This window comes from Talpa occidentalis, unplaced genomic scaffold (assembly GCF_014898055.3).
Source record: "Talpa occidentalis isolate TD23 unplaced genomic scaffold, MPIMG_talOcc4v2.1 talOcc4.10, whole genome shotgun sequence".
In the NCBI taxonomy this organism is placed as follows: Eukaryota; Metazoa; Chordata; class Mammalia; order Eulipotyphla; family Talpidae; genus Talpa; species Talpa occidentalis.
The window spans coordinates 48297886-48317480 of record NW_023600993.1 but is presented as its reverse complement, the minus strand read 5'-3'; the positions used below and the strand labels follow the sequence as shown (position 1 = coordinate 48317480).

Here is a 19595-nt window from a genome sequence, read left to right as displayed (position 1 = left end):
GAACTTATATACCATTTGAGAAGAGAAGACATAATTGTATGTGACCAGAGAGAACTGAAATGTAAAGATAAACCACAAGAAAAAGAACTAAATCGAAGAAAACAATTCCATACAAACATATACAGAAGCAGATACACAACACTGATACACCACGGGTATGGCGGGGGTGGGGTGGGAGGGGATTCTTATCAGAGAACATTTTTTCTCTCCTTTTACTATCATGAAAGCAGGTAATAGTACTCTGGCTTAAGGATAGTAAATAAATAATAGAAGTTCTAGTTATAGTAGCTTCAAAACATTTTTCAATGGAAAACATTCAAGTGTTGCAATCCCAGTAAGAAAAACTTCCTCTAAGTGACTATCTGGCAAATGAAATCCAGTAAATTATCAATCTGACCAAAAGAGAATAATCATAAAAATTTTCCAACTCATTTACATTAGTAATTTTGATCAGCTCAGCCATCAATTAAGATTATATTATTATAAACAATCTGTTTTTCTCACAAAAGTAGTCAGTGGATATAAAAATCATTGAAGGTTGCAATTTGTTAACTGAATAAACATTTCCTCTCTACAAGATATTTGGATAAAACAGTCTCCATTTGTAACTGAGAAGCTTTATAAGTGATAACAGTTAACTGGCATCTAGTTCAAACACAACAGCTGTTACCATCCCTATTGAAGAATCTAACAACCTACAGGGAGTTTCCTCATTTGAGTCTCCAAGCAGAATATACTGCTGCAAGGTCTGCATGATTGCTATGAAACTTAAAGGGGAACAGTCTATGTAAAGTCCTTAACACAGATGGGCAAACCCAGGCTCAGAAAGTTACTTAACTTGCTAAGAGCAGAAATTAGTAAGGGGTAGAGTTGCTTGCTCACAGAGATGTCATTTCCTACCCATTTCAGTTACCAAGCATACTAAAAAACACAGTTTACATTTCCTGAATGCATACTATACAACAGACTTTGTAGAGAGCACCTGACATGGATCTTTTAATTCTCACAGTAACTTTAATGTAATTCAAATAATCGGTTCACAGGAAAGACATAAGGTAATTCTCTGATACACATTAATAAGCCCACTTTGACAAAATTAAAGCTAGAGTGGATCATTTTTTACTTCTTAGATTGAAAGTATCATTGGTAAGGTTGGGGAAAACAGAGAATTCCTACATTGTTGGCCAAAGTGTCAACTGAAGGGCAGTTTGTTGATACGTACCAAAACTGTAAATGCCCATACACCTTTAACAAAGCAATTCCACCTTTTGACATGTAAACCACAAACATTCTCAACCAGGTACAAAATGATAGGAATATTATTCACTGGGATATGTTTGTAAAGGCCACCAATGAGGAACTGTTAAACAATGGTTCACTTGTACAATGTGTTAATTACTACATAATCAAAGAGAAAAGAGAGAGAGGTGTTCTTTCTCAAATGATATAAAACGATCACCAAAATATTTTGATTAAATAAACACAGAAGAGGCAGAACATATAGGATACACACATAAGAGGCTATATAACATGAAGAGTTTTGGTGAAAAGGGAATGAATGAGAAGGCAGACAACAGAGCTGCGAAAGAGACTGTGAAGGACAATTCTTGAGGCTTGAGTCCTAAAAGTTCCAGTTTCCAGCCCCTAGATTAAAGGGAATTCTCATTGCCTGAAATAGAAAATAAGGGTAACTAAGTTTGTAAAGCTGCCATATCTACTTATGAATGAACTTTACAACCCAACGATACTTTTGCACCAAAAGGTACAGATTAAGGGCTTTTATGAACTTATAGAAGAGGTTGAAGGCCTTGTTTTGCATTATTCCATTTTGACATCATGTGTAGCAGAATTTGGTGGGAGATTTGCTCCCACTGAAAGCTGGTTATTAAAATTGGAGGGAGAGGGATAGATAATCCTTAGTTACCTCAAATCTCTTAAATAGCAACTCTTTATCAAAAAGAAGCCAGGAATCACTCATTACCAAAATGACAACCTCTTGCCACTTGACAGCTCCAATCTGTGTATCACTGTCAGATTTCTACAGACAAGAATCACTCACCAGTAATTTTAATTCCAACCTCTAGGAGACACAAGTCAGGCTCTTCCAAGAGTTTTCCTCATATTTTCCACTTCTGCATCCTGGCAAACTTCCAGCTGGGGTGAGAGGTTCAACCTCTCCTCCTGCCAAATACCCCTTTTGTTGAGGGCATTCTTAAAAGAACCTCTTGCTTGGGGTACAGGGAAATCCCACCCTTGCCTCTTCTATGTAACTAAATACTCCAATTCTACTAAGTTAAGCAAGGCACACACACGTTTTTGCATCCCCTGGTGCCTCTGCTCATGTTATTACTTCTGCCTGTTTCATGCCTGTCTCATTGACTGCTTCTTTTGTGACTCTTCCAAGAATTAAGTAACAAATAAAGGAATTAAGTGAAGATTCATTTCTACTAATGGAACAAATACTGAGTACCACTCAACCATCGCTCCTTTTATAATCCCAGTGGCATTCTATTTGGACATAAATGGCACTGTTATACTGCAATGTGAAGCATCTACATTCCTATTTGTTTCCCCACCAAAGCATAACTCCATTTAGGGCAAAATTATCCTTTCTGGTGTCCAACACACAGTAGGTACTGTTTAATGATAAGTAGAGTTTGTGAATAAAATCCATTTTCAGAGTTTAGCTTATTCTTACTTCCCTTGAAACAACTTGCCTTTCTCTGCTTTCTTCCTCTACAGAAGTCCTTCTGATTCACCTCTAAGATGGTGATGTCTGCTCTCCACAGACCTTTCAGTACAATGGATCCTCCGAAATCAGCCTGGCTATAAAAGCAGCTGAGATTTTGCTCTCCATTTCCATCTTATTGCAATAATACCACAGCACAATGGTTGACCACATCTAATTTGGCCAAGATCAGGAAGAAAATGAATACTGAAAGGGTGAGGTAAATCATATAATCTACTGACCTTGCTTCAACTCAGTCTAAAATTCACAGTAACTAAAATAATTTAGGAGAACTTATAAAGGATAAGCATGCAATCTCCACAGACACCAAATGCAGTAAAAAAAAAAAAAAATGTGACGGCAGTCACAAAATCTCAAGCACATACAATAATCTATCTTATAATGCATGGATTCAAACTTCAATCTCATTCTAATGGGCTACTGCTAGGAAGCTAAAACTATTTCAAAGAAAAAACTGTACACAGAATAAATGTATAAGTTCCCTGGAGATTATCACTAAGGCTCTGATGTATTTTCTTATTGAAACAATCACACAAGCTTTTGGCAAAAAGATTTGATATTGGTGTCAGAAGAAAGTAAGAATTGGAACTATTTATAATGCAAAATTTTTGTTTAAAATAGATATATCACTTCTTATTTTTCTCATTTTGAAAAGAAGCTATGTTCTATTCAGCAATAATTCTTCTCTCATTCTATCAGAAAATCTCTACAAAAGCAATATTTCAATGAAAATCAGTTCTGAAGGATCTTTTATGAGTACGCATAATGCAGAAGACCCCAATTAAATTTCCAACAAAGCACTGCCATTTGAGTAAACAAAGTCATCTCGGTAGGGTCACACTATTTGCAAGAATTGAAGCCAAGAAATTAATTACTAGCGTGACATATGTCAAAACAAATTTTTAAAAAAACAGAATGCATTTGTAACCATGTGTTTTATCTGTTTGTATGCAAAACCAGTATTCTCTAGTGTGTAAATATATTCATTTATTCAGCATCTTTCAGGAAAATAAAATAAGGTTCATTGTCCCCCTCCCTTTTTCTTGTACCCAGGTGAAATCAGAATAAATAACACATGTCTAGGAGTCAGAAAATAAGTATAGAATGAAGATAGAGTGTGGGTGATATTTTTGAAAGGCAGAAGTCATCTTCACATAAATAACTAATTTTGAAACATTCAGTTTGCCGGCATTAGTTTTTCAAAGACCTGTATCAACTATACCATGCTACACTGAAGATTGTTACCATGCAGAAATCAAAGCTTTAAATAGCATGTGTCAAAAACAACTCAAAATGGATTAAAGAACTAGACATAAGACCTGAAACCATAAAATATATAGAAGGAAATATAGGCGAAACACTACGTGATTTGCACATCAAAGACATCTTTATAGACACATCACCCAAAGCAGTGATAGTGAAGGCAAAGATAAACAGCTGGGACTACATCAAATTAAAGAGCTTCTGCACAGCAAAAGAGACAATAACAAAAACAAAGAGAAACCCCACCAACTGGGAGAACATTTTTGCACCCAACACTAATGATAAAGGACTGATCACAAAAATCTGCAAAGAGCTGATGAGACTCAACAACAACAAAGAAAATAATCCAGTCAAAAAATGGGCAGAAGAGCTAAAAAGAAACTTCTCTGAAGAGGAAATGCAAATGGCCAAGGGGCATATGAAAAAATGTTCAACATCACTTGTCATCAGGTAAATGCAAATCAAAACTACCACGAGATACCATCTTACACCAGTGAGAATGGCACATATTAAAAAAACTAGCAACAACAAATGTTGGCGAGGGTGTGGAGAAAAAGGAACTCTTCTGCACTGTTGGTGGGAGTGCAAACTGGTCCAACCACTGTGGAGAGCTGTGTGGAGATTTCTGGACCTACTAAACATAGAGCTTCCATATGATCCAGCAATTCCACTCCTAGGTATTTACCCAAAGGACACAGAAACATCAATTCCAAAGAACACCTGCACCCCTATGTTTATAGCAGCACGGTTTACAATAGCTAAGCTTTAAAAACAACCCAAATGCCCAAAAATAGATGACTGGATCAAGAAGATGTGGTACATATATACCATGGAATATTACTCAGCATTCAAAAAAGATAAACACATGCAATTTGCAGCAACATGGATGGCGCTGGAAGGGATCATGCTCAGCGAAATAAGCCAAAAAGAAAAAGAAAAATACCGGCTGGTCTCACTCATAGCAGGAATCTAGAAAACTTAAATAAGGGACCAGGAAAATGAATAACTATAAGAAAGTGAAAATCAAAATCAACAAAAAACTATGAACCAGAGACACTTTTAGGGGGGTGGGAGGGGAGGGATTGGGGTCAGAATGGGGGGGGCTGCAATTGTATGGGGAATATAAAAATAAAATTTATTATTTAAAAAAATAAATAAATAAATAAATAAAATAGCATGTGTCATGCAGTGTTTCATAAAGAAGTTTGTAATCTACAGTAAAAAAGTTAAAAAATAAACTACCCAGGAATAAAATTAGGAGTTTTGAAAAATTTCAATATTACACTAATTATGAAGATTTTTTTTTTTGGTGTCCTAATTTTTATTTTTTTTATTTTTAATTTTATTTTATTTTTATATTCCCCATACAATTACAACCCCCTTATTTTGACCCCAAGCCCTCCTTTCCCCACTCCCCCTCCCCAGTGTCTCTGGTTCATAGTTGTTTGTTGATTTTGATTTTTACTTTCTTATAGTTATTCTTTTTCCCGGTCTCTTATTTAAGTTTTCTAGATTCCTGCTATGAGTGAGACCATCCGGTATTTTTCTTTTTCTTTCTGGCTTATTTCGTTGAGCATGATCCCTTCCAGCTCCACCCATGTTGCTGCAAATTGCATGTGTTTATCTTTTTTGAATGCTGAGTAATATTCCATGATGTATATGTACCACATCTTCTTGATCCAGTCATCTATTTTTGGGCATTTGGGTTATTTAAACATTTTTTTGTGAACAATTTATATAGCATCCAAGGAACCCCAAGGAAATAAACAAGAACACAGAGCAGATGTAGGCAAATTCTCATCTAAGTTTTCTTCACAGAAAATTATGTCCCAAAACAATGACTTCTCTTAATCTCACTTTGCTATAAATCACCTTTAAACTTCAAAATCGGGCCTCCCCAGTGGCGCAGCGGTTGAGTGCTGGGTTGTGAAGCTGCCCGCGGCCTCTGCGGTGCCGGTTCGATCCCCAGCCACCGGAGGAGGGTCCCACATGGCGCGCAGACCTCTCCTGCCGCCCGCTGCTCCCCTCAGCAGTGTACCTCGGTCCTTCTGCCTGCTCTGCTCCCCGCTCTGGCTCTGGTGAATTCTCTCACCCTCCCGCGCTTCTGACTGTACCCAGTGCATGTATAAACAAACAAACAAATAAATAAATAAATAAAAACATGCCTCTATAAAAAAAAAAATTAAAAAAAAAAAAAAAACTTGAAAATCGCCTTCACTAGGTGAGGCTAAAATTAAAACATTCCCACAGTAATAAGCTGAAACAACTTTGCTATTTCAACCAAAAAAAAGAAGAAATTGACCACATACTGAATCCCGAAAGTTTAGAGCTAGAAGTACAGGGAAGGGAGGTGGCTGGATCTGGCAAACTGCACTGCAAGCCACCGTGCCCCCACACCCCCGCCCCCCACAGGGCCAGGGCACCAGGTCAGCCTCAAACTCCAAGCCACTGGACTGGCATCAGAACGACAATCTCTCCCACCTGCCCTTCAGAGTACTTCTTTTACTACAAATTTTTCACTAATTCTGAATATTATAGACATAAAGTTGATATCTGATCTTTAGCATTCATTTCTTGTATTTCAGCTACAACAGAATTTAGCTACTTTGGAATAACAATGAAGCTTATAGGATGGGTCACCCTGACCACTGGGATTGTTCCTTCAGCAAACCCATTCTATCTATCCACCAGATGTAAGAAACAAGACAAAACAGTGCTTTAAGAAGTGACCATAATTTCCCTTTTTAATTTTTCAAACCAATTTCTCCAAATAAATTTACCAAATAAAGCACATCAGTCCTTTGTACCTTAATATTGGAAATTAAATGTTACCTCTCTTAAAACTGTGCTTTTGTAGCCCCGATACAATCCTTGGATGCCCTGAAACATACAAAAGGCGAAGACCTTGAAAAGTTAGAACAAAGAATTTCTGAATGACTGTCTAAATAAAGCAGCTTAACCTGTTCTAAATTTTGAGTTTTAGAATATTCACTATGAACCCATTTCTATAAGAGGTTAATGATTCTAAACTGGTCTAAGGTATCTTCAGACAAGATCAGTTCCCTTCAAAATAGGAACAACTTAGAGTTGTTAATTAATGATTGCATATTAATTTTGCTTTAGTTGCTTTCAACATTTGTTCTCCTGTAAAGAACCCTTGAGATGCTCCCAATAATTACGAAAAGCAAATACAGAGAGAATGTTGATTAACCTTCCATATAAACACAAAATTACATTTCAGTTTCATTCAGAAGCTATCAGAAACTCATTAATAATCTATCGATAAAGGGGCAATAAATCCTCAAGACAAGCCTTGACTGTCCACAAGATTCAACAGAGATGCTCTTTCTTGATCTCATTCATACAATTAGTAACTCAGTATTTTCTCACCTAGGTGACTAAGTGCCCATTAAGAATAATTTTTCTAAAGGCTAAAGTCATTTCTATGTGGCTGATTTCACTAAGAAAAAAAAAAGGCTTCGGTGAAACTATTAAGGAAAGACAGTTCAATGGACTAGTCAACCAGCAGGAATGTCGTCTGACCCATAGCTAACAGAAACCAGTAAAAGAGGAATTACATTTTGATATAAACATCACGACTATGGTCACTAATCAGTCCATTACAGCCCTTCTCGACCACATGTCCTCAAATCCTGTAGTGATGTTTTCATATCTTTATTCACTTTACATATTCACTATTCACTCCATGTCTGATTTCAATGATTACAATGTAGATACACATATGCGAGTTAAATTAAGAGTTTAAAAAGATAATCTTAGCACTAAAAGTTACTATAATTAGACATTACATTTAGCTTTAAGTTTCATCTAAGGTTCCTGATAAGAGATACGAAGTGTTCATTATTAGGTACTATAAGTCTTTCTCAAAGAAAAAAGAGCTCTCACCTCTTCATACAGGATGTTAGAAAAAATTTTAAATGTTCTTGAAGAAGCAGATACTTGCGCCCTCTGCTTAACTACTTCAGAAGGAACTCGAATCAGGCAGGCAACCTAAAATATAGAAATTCAGTTATATCACACAAAGTAAATGCTATGAAAATTGAAGTATTTTTCAAAAGTTAAAATTGGAGTAATAAAAAGCATAATGTACATCAAAAAGTTTGTATTTTTTTACCTGAAACACTTTAACCCAGTGGACCCTCAGTGTTCTATCAGTCCCAAACCATGTTCGCCTTTGTTACTTATATATCCTTACTACTTACAACAATGTAAACATGGGGAACATCACTGGCATCACTGTTACAGAGCCAGGTTCAAGGCCAGAAGACTAGACCTCTTTAACTATGATGAGCCCCAGCAAGTGTCTACTTGCAAGTGTAAATCAGAATAGTGTGACATTCTTCCCCTTGTTAGGAAGCCTGAAAATACACTGATGTAGGAAAGGGTCTGGGACACTGCCACCCAAACTCAATCAGTATTCTGAAGGGAAAAAGGGAAAGCAACTTAGCAGGGTCTGCAACCTACCCCAAAAGAACCTTTTTCCATGGGTTAGCTAAGATCAATTCTTTTTTTTTTTTTTAAAGATTTACATATAAGAACTGGGGTCTAGGCAATCGGTGTGGGAAGGGTGGAAAGAGGGGTGAGAGGATTCACCAGGGACAGAGTAGGGAGCAGAATAGGCAGATCTACTGAAATACACTGCTGAGGGAAGCAGCAGACGAGACTGAAAGGGCTGTTGCGCCATGTGGGTTAGCTTCCTGGCCCAGGATCGAACTCATGCCACAGTGGCTGGCAATAGCTTGATAGCACTGAGACTTTAACCCCTATGCCACCGGGGAGGCCCTAGCCAAGATCAATTCTGACTGCAAAGCAACCAAGACCCCTAATTGGTATTCTCAAGATGGACCAGAATTTTCAAATGGAGATTTGCAGTGATGGGACAAAAGACCCCTGCAGCACACAGATGAGGGTTAATAGAGTTCACTAGAGTTGTGTCAATGGAGTAGCTAGGGCAGGAGACCCAGCACAGCGAATTCATAAGTGATCTAGAGATAGATACAGGTAAGTGTAGACAGGAGTCAGCTAAGGAATTAGGAAAGGTGAGATCACAGTTGGACACGGGGCTAAAGAACAGTCCTTTGTCTTATTTAGGAAGGTAATTACTTGCATATAGGATAAGGACAAGTGCTAATAGCAAGGCAGAGACTAACAATAGAGGAAATGTGATAACTATGAAGACCCCAGAAGCTTTGAAAAAAGGTACTCAGGAGCCCCACCCAGCATGTGCTTACACTGACTGCGGATTCCTCCCTGTGCCCACGATGCTTCTCGACCAGGGTGCCATTCCTGCATCTAAACTGTATCTTTCCTTCTGGGTGCAACTGCAGGGGGGATGAGCAGTGGCTGGGCTAAGGGTCTTCAGGCCTAGCCAGTAGCCCTGGCTACAGAAATGAACTCACCAACATTGCCTTTGACTTCCTGGTTCTAAACTTTCCTTACTTGACTTGGTCCAGAAACCTCAAAACCTTTAAGTCTTGATTTCTATAACTCTTATTTTCCTCCAGTCATACCTTCTCTCCTTTACCTCAAAAGATGCCCTCTTTATTCTTCAAATAAACCATTTCTCCTTAGTTCTCAAAATAAGCTGTTAACTGATGGCTTTTACTTATTACCTTGTAACATTTTTTTGTTCTTCACATTTTTTCCTTCTGCTAAACTAAAAACACCAGGAGAAAAAGAAAATATGCATTAGCCTCACTAATTAACTGGGAGGAAGCATCTGTCCACTATCTTTTCTCCACTTAATCTGGTAAAACAGACAGGTATTATCTAGTATTTTTTTTTAATATTTTTTTTGTAGAAAGCAAATGAAACTAAATGAGGAAGTTAGGAGATGGGCAGAGGTACTTAGGATTAAAGAGGGGCCCAAGCGGAGGTGTTCCAAGCCCATTTATCAATCTGAATGAGAAACAATGGGTTGGAGTCAGGGCGCCTCCAACCAAGCAAAAACTGAGTGCCCAGAACACCAACACAATAACACAATGCTAAAGCAACGGACCAAAGCTCTTTCCGGAAAGCAGGCCAAGTAACCTGGGAGACCCCATGGTACTCAATCAATCAGCAAAAACCCATGACCCCCACTGAGACAACCCATGACCCCTACTCCTTGCCCACTATAACCATACTTCTTAGCCCCTCAGAGGCTACTCACTCAGGACCCCTTTCTGCTCAGAAAGATTTCCCGTCCTTTCTCTTATCTGACAATAAAGCTCTTGCTTTTCTACCTAACTGGTCTTGGAAGATCTTGAATTTGAATTCCTTCCTTGCTGAGACAAGAAGAGCCCCGGAGGGTCCTATTCAAAACCTATTCAAAACTTTCCAAGAAGAGGGGAAACATCAAAAATCAATCATTACCACAGAAATGATTACCAATACTTCAGAAATTTTTAAAATACATATTTTTTCACAATAGACTGTTTTTGTATAGAGACCAGAAAAAAAAGAGTGGGGTTACAGGTGCTGTTTCCCTTTTTCTGCCTATCTGCATCTTCTAAAATTTTCTACAATGAACATGTATTGCTACTTCCTAAGATTCTTTAACATAATTTCAAAGGGCAAAAATATTTGTGCAATTTTTAAGGGAAAAAAATAAAATGAAAGGCCAAATTTAAAATATGCTTTTACATGCAAAGCAACTTATTGGCCTTGTTAAAAACATTTGTTTTTAATTTAGTGAAAATGACCCACACAAAAACAGATTTAACAACTTACCACTGAGACCTAAAACTGGATATAAATTATGCTACTTTTGCTAAGGGTACAAACCTTTAAGCCCATACTTTTAAGCCAGGACAGATAATAAAGTCCACTGAAAGTTACATGACCCTAACAGGACAGCCCCCAGCATCTAAAACTCATTAAAGAAATAAAAATAAATAACTACAGAAAAAGAAAAGAAAGAAAATGGTACATGAACTCCTTGTATTTTTCAATTCAAGAGGTCAAGAGTGAAATATGACCCCAATATGTCAAGAAAATAGGAATTGTCTACTTTTGTGGCTTGGCATAAATATTTATAGGACTTCATGCTTCATAACCCTCCATGTTCTTACATTACATTTTGATTCCTTCAAAATATAGAGGCAGAAGGAAAACTTTGAAAAGGTTCTCAGATGAAAAACCACCTAACTAACATAAGGGGTACAAAGCACCCAGCAAGGCTTCATGACTTCTATGGCAAGGCAATTTTGGCCTAAGAGAGAGGTCACAAAGTGACTATTTCCTCCACCAGCTCACCTGCCTTGCATTTGGTTTTCTATTAACTCTGATCTTTCTTTCTTGGATTTGAATGTGAGCTACAACAGGGTAATTCACTGCACAAGAACAAAAACACGTGACAGAATTGTGATTCTATGAAAGGAAATAAAGGTAATGTCATCTGTGGGTCTCCTGGCAAATCCATTCTTTAGAGCATTCATTCCTCATAATTCTGGGGTTCACTGGAATCCATGACACAGGGATGATGGCATTTTCATAAAACCCAAGGATGCTCTCTATGTTACAATTCTATCAGAAGACAATGAAGGTTTTCCATGAAGAAAATACATGCCCTGTTGTTTTTTATTATTACTAAAATATAATACTGACCCCAGAAGAATTAAACATAAAAAAGATGCTGAAAGTTATATTAAAAAATGATCAAAATAATGAAGGTGCTACCAAGATTTTTCTTTCTTTAATAAAAATACAAACTTTTCTGATATGCTTTTTATTTATCTTTTCAATGGAGAGTTGAAAGTCTCCTTTCGTATGTATTAAACACCAAGAGGCAAATCTACACATCATAAGACTAAGTTTGTGAAAGGGAAAATATCATAGGGAACTTCAGCTTCTCATTAGGTAATGTGAGTGAAGGCACAGAGGAGGAGAAGGAGAGAAGAAAAGATGCTGCTAAAATCTCTGGTTATTTTACTGCAACTGCAAAGTCCGATACTTCTACAACCACCTATCAACCTTTTCCAGTCTCGCTTCCATCCTCACTCTTGCAATGTCCTTCAAAGTCACTGGACATCCCCAACAGTACCTAATGTTAATGTATTTTTTCCTCAGGGATATCAACGCAGTTCACAAAAATTTACCTGATTTCCACTTTTCTCAAAGACAGCTAATCAACAACCTAAAATATTCCTCTGATACTTGAAGCTGTCAGCATTCTATAGACAAGTCAAACAGATTATGGAAGTTGTTCATGATCAGAGCTCCTTGGCTTAGAAACCAAGGGTGACACCCACAACTCTGGACTACCATCTCCAGAATTACTTTTCACTACAGGCATATTATTTTACAGTAACCCCCTCCAAATATGTGGTCTCATATTCCAAAATTTCAGACACCCACAATCAACCATCATGCAAAAATACAGTAAACAGTAAGGTATTCTGAGCGGCCACATTCATCTAATTTTTATTGCAGTGTGTTGTAAATGTCCTATTTTATTATTAGCATCATTGTTAACATCTTACTGTACCTAATTTATAAATTAAACTATAATAAGTATGGATGTAGAGGAAAAAACATGGAACAGTATATGACTCAGTACTGTCCATTTTAGGTGTCCATGGGAATTTTGGAATATATTCCCTGCAGAGAAGGGAGACTATTGTACATGCATCTAATGAACTTAAAGATTCAAGGTTTAGTATCAGCTAATTCTTCTTGTTTTAGACCAGAAAAATCAATAATAGATTCAACAGAAAACTAAACAAATTGAATAGTCAAAGTTTAATCACATTTGAAGCAAAAGCCGCTTTGGATTTTGCAGAGCAAACTCCTGTGGCAAATTAATAAGAGGGAGTGAAACCTCCTGACATTCTGAAGATTTAAAGGTACAATATAATTGTATTTTATTTCACATTCTTTGTCTAATTCCCAAAATTCTTTCTAGAAAGCAGGTTTCCAAATTAAGAATACCTAACATATCTTTCTTTTTTTATTTTATTTATATATATTTTACATCTGACAGATCTTTCTATATCACCATTTTAAATCCTGTAACTCTGGAGCAAAGAAAGTTTGTTCAATAAATGGTGCTGGGAAAACTGGGTCACTACATGCAAAAGAATGAAGCTTGACTACTACCTCACACCATGCACAAAAACCAACTCAAAATGGATTAAAGAACTAGACATAAGACCTGAAACCATAAAATACATAGAAGGAAATATAGGCGAAACACTACATGACATGCACCTCAAAGACATCTTTATAGACACATCACCTAAAGCAGTGATAGTGAAGGCAAAGATAAACAGCTGGGACTACATCAAATTACAGAGCTTCTGCACAGCAAAAGAGACAATAATCAAAACAAAGAGAAACCCCACTGACTGGGAGAACATTTTTGCACACAACACTAATGATAAAGGACTGATGACAAAAATCTACAAAGAGCTGATGAGACTCAACAAAAACAAAGAAAATAATCCAGTCAAAAAATGGGCACAAGAGCTAAAAAGAAACTTCTCCAAAGAGGAAATAAATGCAAATGGCCAACAGGCATATGAAAAAATGTTCAACATCACTTGTAATTAGGGACATGCAGATCAAAACTACAATGAGATATCATCTTACACCAGTGAGTATGGCACATATTAAAAAAACTAGCAACAACAAATGTTGGCGAGGTTGTGGAGAAAAAGGAATTCTCCTGCACTGCTGGTGGGAGTGCAAACTGGTAACCACTATGAAGAGCTGCGTGGAGATTTCTTGACCTACTAAACATAGAGCTTCAATATGATCCAGCAATTCTACTCCTAGGTATTTACCCAAATGACACAGAAACATTAATTCCAAAGGGCACCGGCATCCCTCTGTTTATAGCAGCACTATTTACAACAGCTAAGGTATGGAAACAACCCAAATGCCCGAAAATAGATGACTGGATCAAGAAGATGTGGTACATATACACAATGGAATATTACTCAGCAATCAAAAAGATAAACACATGCTGTTTGCAGCAACATGGATGGAGCTAGAAGGGATCATGCTCAGCGAAAGAAATCAGAAAAAAAAAGAAAAACACCAGATGGTCTCACTCATAGCAGGAATTTAGAAAACCTAAATAAGGGACCAGGAAAAAGACTAATTAATACAAAGTAAAAATCAAAATCAACAAGCAACTATAAACTAGAGACACACTACGGGGGGGAGAGGGGTCAGGGAGAGGAAGGATTAGGGTCAAAATAAGGGAGGTGCAATTGTATTGGGAATATAACCAAAATGAAAATGCATACATTGTGCAAAAATGAAAGATGATGTAAGAATTATATAAAATATTTTTTTAAAAAAGTCCTGTAACTCATGGTGAGCTTACACTGAGCAACAACTGAGTCTTATTTGCCATGACTCCTGTGGCAGCTATCAACATCTGACATATAGTAGGTGTTCAGTAAATCTTCAACAACAACAAAAAAGTAAAAAAAATAAAAATAAAAAAAAAATTAAAAAGTCCTGAAACTGAACAGTTCATTCATGTGTCAATTCTGCCATCTTCTGGCTACAGGTGGAATCACAACTGTTGATAACGCTAACAATTTCCAAATCCTAATTTACTCTCCTTGGAGTTTAAATTGCACCCACTGATAAGGGGACATAAGCTCATCATACCTTTCATACTTATAAGACTCCTTCCATTTATATAGCCAATAGGCATTTGAAGAAAAGTTTTAAATTTTTATAGGTATAGTCTTCTCTTGCCTGACAGGACTAGCACCCTTGATAATCCAGATGCTCTACAGAAACGCATAGCCTTCTCAACAAAAATAACTGTATCATCTCTTAAGCCTTGTTTCTAAAGGTTTTTCACTGAAATTTACTTAAGAGTTAAACTTTAAATAACTTTTTTCACTTTCATACCTTTCCATAACAGGAGATGACAAACATCCCATGAATAGATTTTTAGATTTCTACCAAAGTAAAATCTGACACTTGAAAAGGCTGTAATAATAATGGTATTAGTTTGTTATTGCTGCTATAACAAATCAGCACATACTTAGTGGCTTAACACAACACAAATTTAGGTGCCTCCCTGGTGGCCTAGCGGTTAAGTTGCAGCCCTATCACCAATCCCCGGCCAAGGAGCCACCAGGGAGGCCCCTGACCTTATTTTAAAAAACAGTACTCTGGTGCAAGGGGTTAAGTCTCAGCACTCTGAAGCTATCCCCAGAGTTCAAACCAAGCCAGGAAGCCGACCGACATGGTGAGGCAGACCTCTCCTGTCTCGGTTGCTCCTCCCCTCAGCAGTGTATTTCAGTCAATCTACCTGTTCTGCTCCCCACTCTGTCTTTGGTGAACCCCCTCACCTCACCCCCCACCCCCGCACCTCTGGCCTATACCCCAGCTCTTGTATGCATAAATAAATAAATCTTAAAAAGAAAAAGAGTGCTCTAAATTGGTAATATTACCCAACTAATACTTCTTGTCTCCAGTTCTGCATCAATTGTGCCATTTAAAAAATATTACATTAAAAAAAAGACAGCGGGGAAAGGAGGGATTGGGGTCAAAATAAAGGGGTTGTAACTGTATGGGGAATATAAAAATAAAATTTAAATTAAAAAAAAAGACAAAGGTGCTCCTGGAAGAACACAGAGAAAAATTTCTTTAAAAATGAGTGAATTATGGTATATATGGTCCATATCACCTAAGGAAACCTTAGCAAGTTAATAAACTTCTGATGGTTTTAATTCCTTTCATCTTCTGAACTGATTCCTTCCCAAAACCATAAAATTCTTTAAAAGTGCTACATAGAGGACATTTCTGCTACATACACTTGTATGACATGGGATTAATGTCAACATTTACTGGACACTTTAGGGAGTGGATGCTAGGCTGAGCACTATGTGAGCATTGCAGCACTCAATCCTTGTAAGAACTGTGAGAGGGGTGGCAATAACCCAGTTCTGCAAGATAGGGAAAAAGCAGTTCAGTGAAGTATTTGGCAAAAACACAGATAAGTCGCAATGCTGATCCTGATCTGTATAACTTGGCAGCTCATGATCCCTATGCTGTCTTCTTACAAAGATATTCAAAATACTCTCAAGTTATTTTGTACAGTTAGCCAACTTATTTACACAGGCCTCAAGGACTGGTATCAAAATTTCTTATTCTCTGTTTCTTATTCTGTTTCTTAGCAATCACAGTGCTGGATGTATATGTAGTAAGTACTCAAATGCTGTAAAGCATACAATCACAAAGCAAAACAAATTTGTAACAGTGGCATTTAAGTTCATTATGCTACCATGAACCCTAACCAGAACAAAGTGGTATTTTAAAAAATAAAGGTTTGTCACTGAAAAAGTGCAGACTTGCACAGAAGTGGCTAATTCTAACTTCACTAGTTTGGTCTTTGGAGATTAGTCTTTGCTTTTCCCATTTCAATGTAGTGGCAATAACTGACCAAATAACACTCTTGTGGCTGAAAATGGTTTCTTCAGCTTCATTATCCTGTATGAAAATCGTAATTGTTGTTTCTATAAAGCTGAACTTAATTGTGTCCCACAAACTCATACTGCTCTTAAATAAAAAGTCAACACAGAGCTCCCCCACCCTCTTGTCCTCTAACTAAAGATACAATCAATGAAACCACTGTGCTCCATCAGGAAGTAACACTATCCAAACCAGTGCTGCACTCTAGGCATACTAGGAAAAGAAAAGAAAGTCCATAAAACAGAAAGCAATCTGGAATGTGTTCAAGAGAGAAGTTGTGAAGCAAATGGAGGGCTGGTGGAGCAAGCTGTTCCTTTGTAAAATCTCCCTGAAAATCTCTCAGCAGTCATGCTGCTACTTTAAATGAGTAAATAACCCCTAGCAGAGACATCACAGCACACTGGGCATACCAAGGCCTAAACCTCTCTCTCTCAGGCTCCGCCTTCCTTCCCTCCTTCCTTTGCTTACCCTTTCTGCAAATTTGCTTGAGCTGGAAAAGCTGGGGTATGCCTGCTGAACTTAGCTCAGTAGATTCAGTGGGAGAGTTTAACCATGTATACAACACACAGACACCGAGTGCTAGCAAAGCCCCCCATGATAAAAGATGCAATGGGGACATGTTGCTGTAAGGGCCCTGAGAAGAAATACCATCTTCATGATGATTCTACCTTGTTAATGTCTCCTGAACTCACCTTCTCCCTGCATGCCCCTGCCCATGGAGATGCTGGTGATCTACCCTCGCTGAGGATTTGTCTCCTCTCCATTCACACACTACATCCACCTCCACCCAGCTGCAGAGAATTTGGCACTCTTCTCCCCATCCCTTCAAAGCTAAAGCCAGACTCCTTGCCATCACAGGCAAGACCCCCACCCCGGCACTCATTTCATTGTGACCTGGGTCACACCTGCACTCCACTTGGCGTTCAATACCTTTCCTTGCATCAACCCACCTATCCAACCACCATATTCTAAAATGCAGCTCAAAGATTAGCTAGTCCATGTGGGCTTTCCTGAATAAACACCATTCCACCTCTACCCTCCAATCCAGAGAAAGGCCACAGTTCTGTCCAGGCTCTCACTTCTCACTCTACCAATTACTTACTTTTCTTCAGTGTATTTACACACTTACAAGTCTTCACCTTAGCCTTCAGGCCTTGCAAAGGCAGCATCTTATCACTTTATCCTCAATGCCTAGGACACATTAAGGACTTAAGCTCTAAACCCACAAAGAGCAACAAAAGTAGTAGAGGAAACTAGAGTCGCTGAACAAAAGCAGACTATAGTAAAGAAATCAAAGACGCCCATGTGAAAAAAGGATGTACAAAGGAGAGGACGATAGAAAGCAGGTTTGCATATTCTGGAGATTTTTTTGTATGATTCTTATAGTTCAGGGTTTCTAAGGAATTAAAAAGTCTGTCTTAAATACTTAATGTCCTGAAGTGAAAAAAGGTTCCCAAGCACACTGAAAAATACAGAAAGGAAAACAAGGTACAAGGTTCCTTTAGCAGAGGCATGTTTAGATGCATCAAAAAGAAAAGTGTTTCATCACCCAAAGCAGTGATAGTGAAGGCAAAGATAAACAGCTGGGACTACATCAAATTAAAGAGCTTCTGCACAGCAAAAGAGACAATAACAAAAACAAAGAGAAACCCCACCAACTGGGAGAACATTTTTGCACCCAACACTAATGATAAAGGACTGATCACAAAAATCTGCAAAGAGCTGATGAGACTCAACAACAACAAAGAAAATAATCCAGTCAAAAAATGGGCAGAAGAGCTAAAAAGAAACTTCTCTGAAGAGGAAATGCAAATGGCCAAGGGGCATATGAAAAAATGTTCAACATCACTTGTCATCAGGGAAATGCAAATCAAAACTACCATGAGATACCATCTCACACCAGTGAGAATGGCACATATTAAAAAAACTAGCAACAACCAATGTTGGCGAGGGTGTGGAGAAAAAGGAACTCTTCTGCACTGTTGGTGGGAGTGCAAACTGGTCCAACCACTATGGAGAGCTGTGTGGAGATTTCTGGACCTACTAAACATAGAGCTTCCATATGATCCAGCAATTCCACTCCTAGGTATTTACCCAAAGGACACAGAAACATCAATTCCAAAAAGCACCTGCACCCCTATGTTTATAGCAGCACTGTTTACAATAGCTAAGCTTTGGAAACAACCCAAATGCCCAAAAATAGATGACTGGATCAAGAAGATGTGGTACATATATACTATGGAATATTACTCAGCATTCAAAAAAGATAAACACATGCAATTTGCAGCAACATGGATGGCGCTGGAAGGGATCATGCTCAGCGAAATAAGCCAAAAAGAAAAAGAAAAATACCGGCTGGTCTCACTCATAGCAGGAATCTAGAAAACTTAAATAAGGGACCAGGAAAATGAATATAAGAAAGTGAAAATCAAAATCAACAAAAAACTATGAACCAGAGACACTTTTTGGGGGGTGGGGGGGCGGGAGGGGAAGGATTGGGGTCAGAATGGGGTGTTTGCAATTGTATGGGGGAATATAAAAATAAAATTTATTATTTAAAAAAAAAATAAAATAAAAATTCTTCTTAGAGACAAAAAAAAAAAAAGTGTTTGATTAGGTCTCTGACAGTTCAGTTTCAGCTTCTAAATTGCACCACAAGTTTTCTAACAATATGTGTAATCATCTGTCTTGATTCACCTCTATATACACACGCAGTCCCCATCAGCAGCACTACTGTGGGCTTCTCCTGATTGAATAACTACACTGCCCTTTGGGCACAGTCATTTTATTTTCTACTCAAACTCTCTCCCATGACTTAATTATACAACTGCATAAGAGTCTGGCCAGGCACTACCACATCTGCCCATAGTTAACCTAGGCTAACTGACAGATTTCAAAATCTACCATACTTAATTCAAAAGATAAAACACATTGCACAATATTATCTTATTCAGAGGTTCCTCTTAGAAAGGGCCAGTAAAGAATATGAGAAGTACTATATTTTAAAACATGACATTAACATAGTATCACATGGTAAAATCCCACTGTAGAAGCCACAATAATAAGGAGCATGTGGGCTGTGCTTTATGAGTAACAAATACTCCTGACAGCATGGATGCACCTACTCCTCTAAGTAGCC

At 37.8% G+C, this 19595-nt stretch overlaps 1 protein-coding gene across 4 annotated transcripts in view; it reads right to left on the bottom strand.

The window, feature by feature from the left end:
• The window catches only part of SLC25A26 (solute carrier family 25 member 26), a 115480-nt gene that overhangs the window by 74692 nt on the left and 21193 nt on the right, over positions 1-19595 (bottom strand). For all 4 annotated transcript variants that reach the window (XM_054695433.1, XM_037492390.2, XM_037492407.2 and 1 more), the window contains 2 exons: positions 7919-8023; positions 6845-6892 (listed from right to left, as the gene is read on the bottom strand). In XM_054695433.1, coding sequence (XP_054551408.1) covers positions 6845-6892; positions 7919-8023 — 153 coding nt within the window. The remainder of the gene's footprint in view (positions 1-6844; positions 6893-7918; positions 8024-19595) is intronic.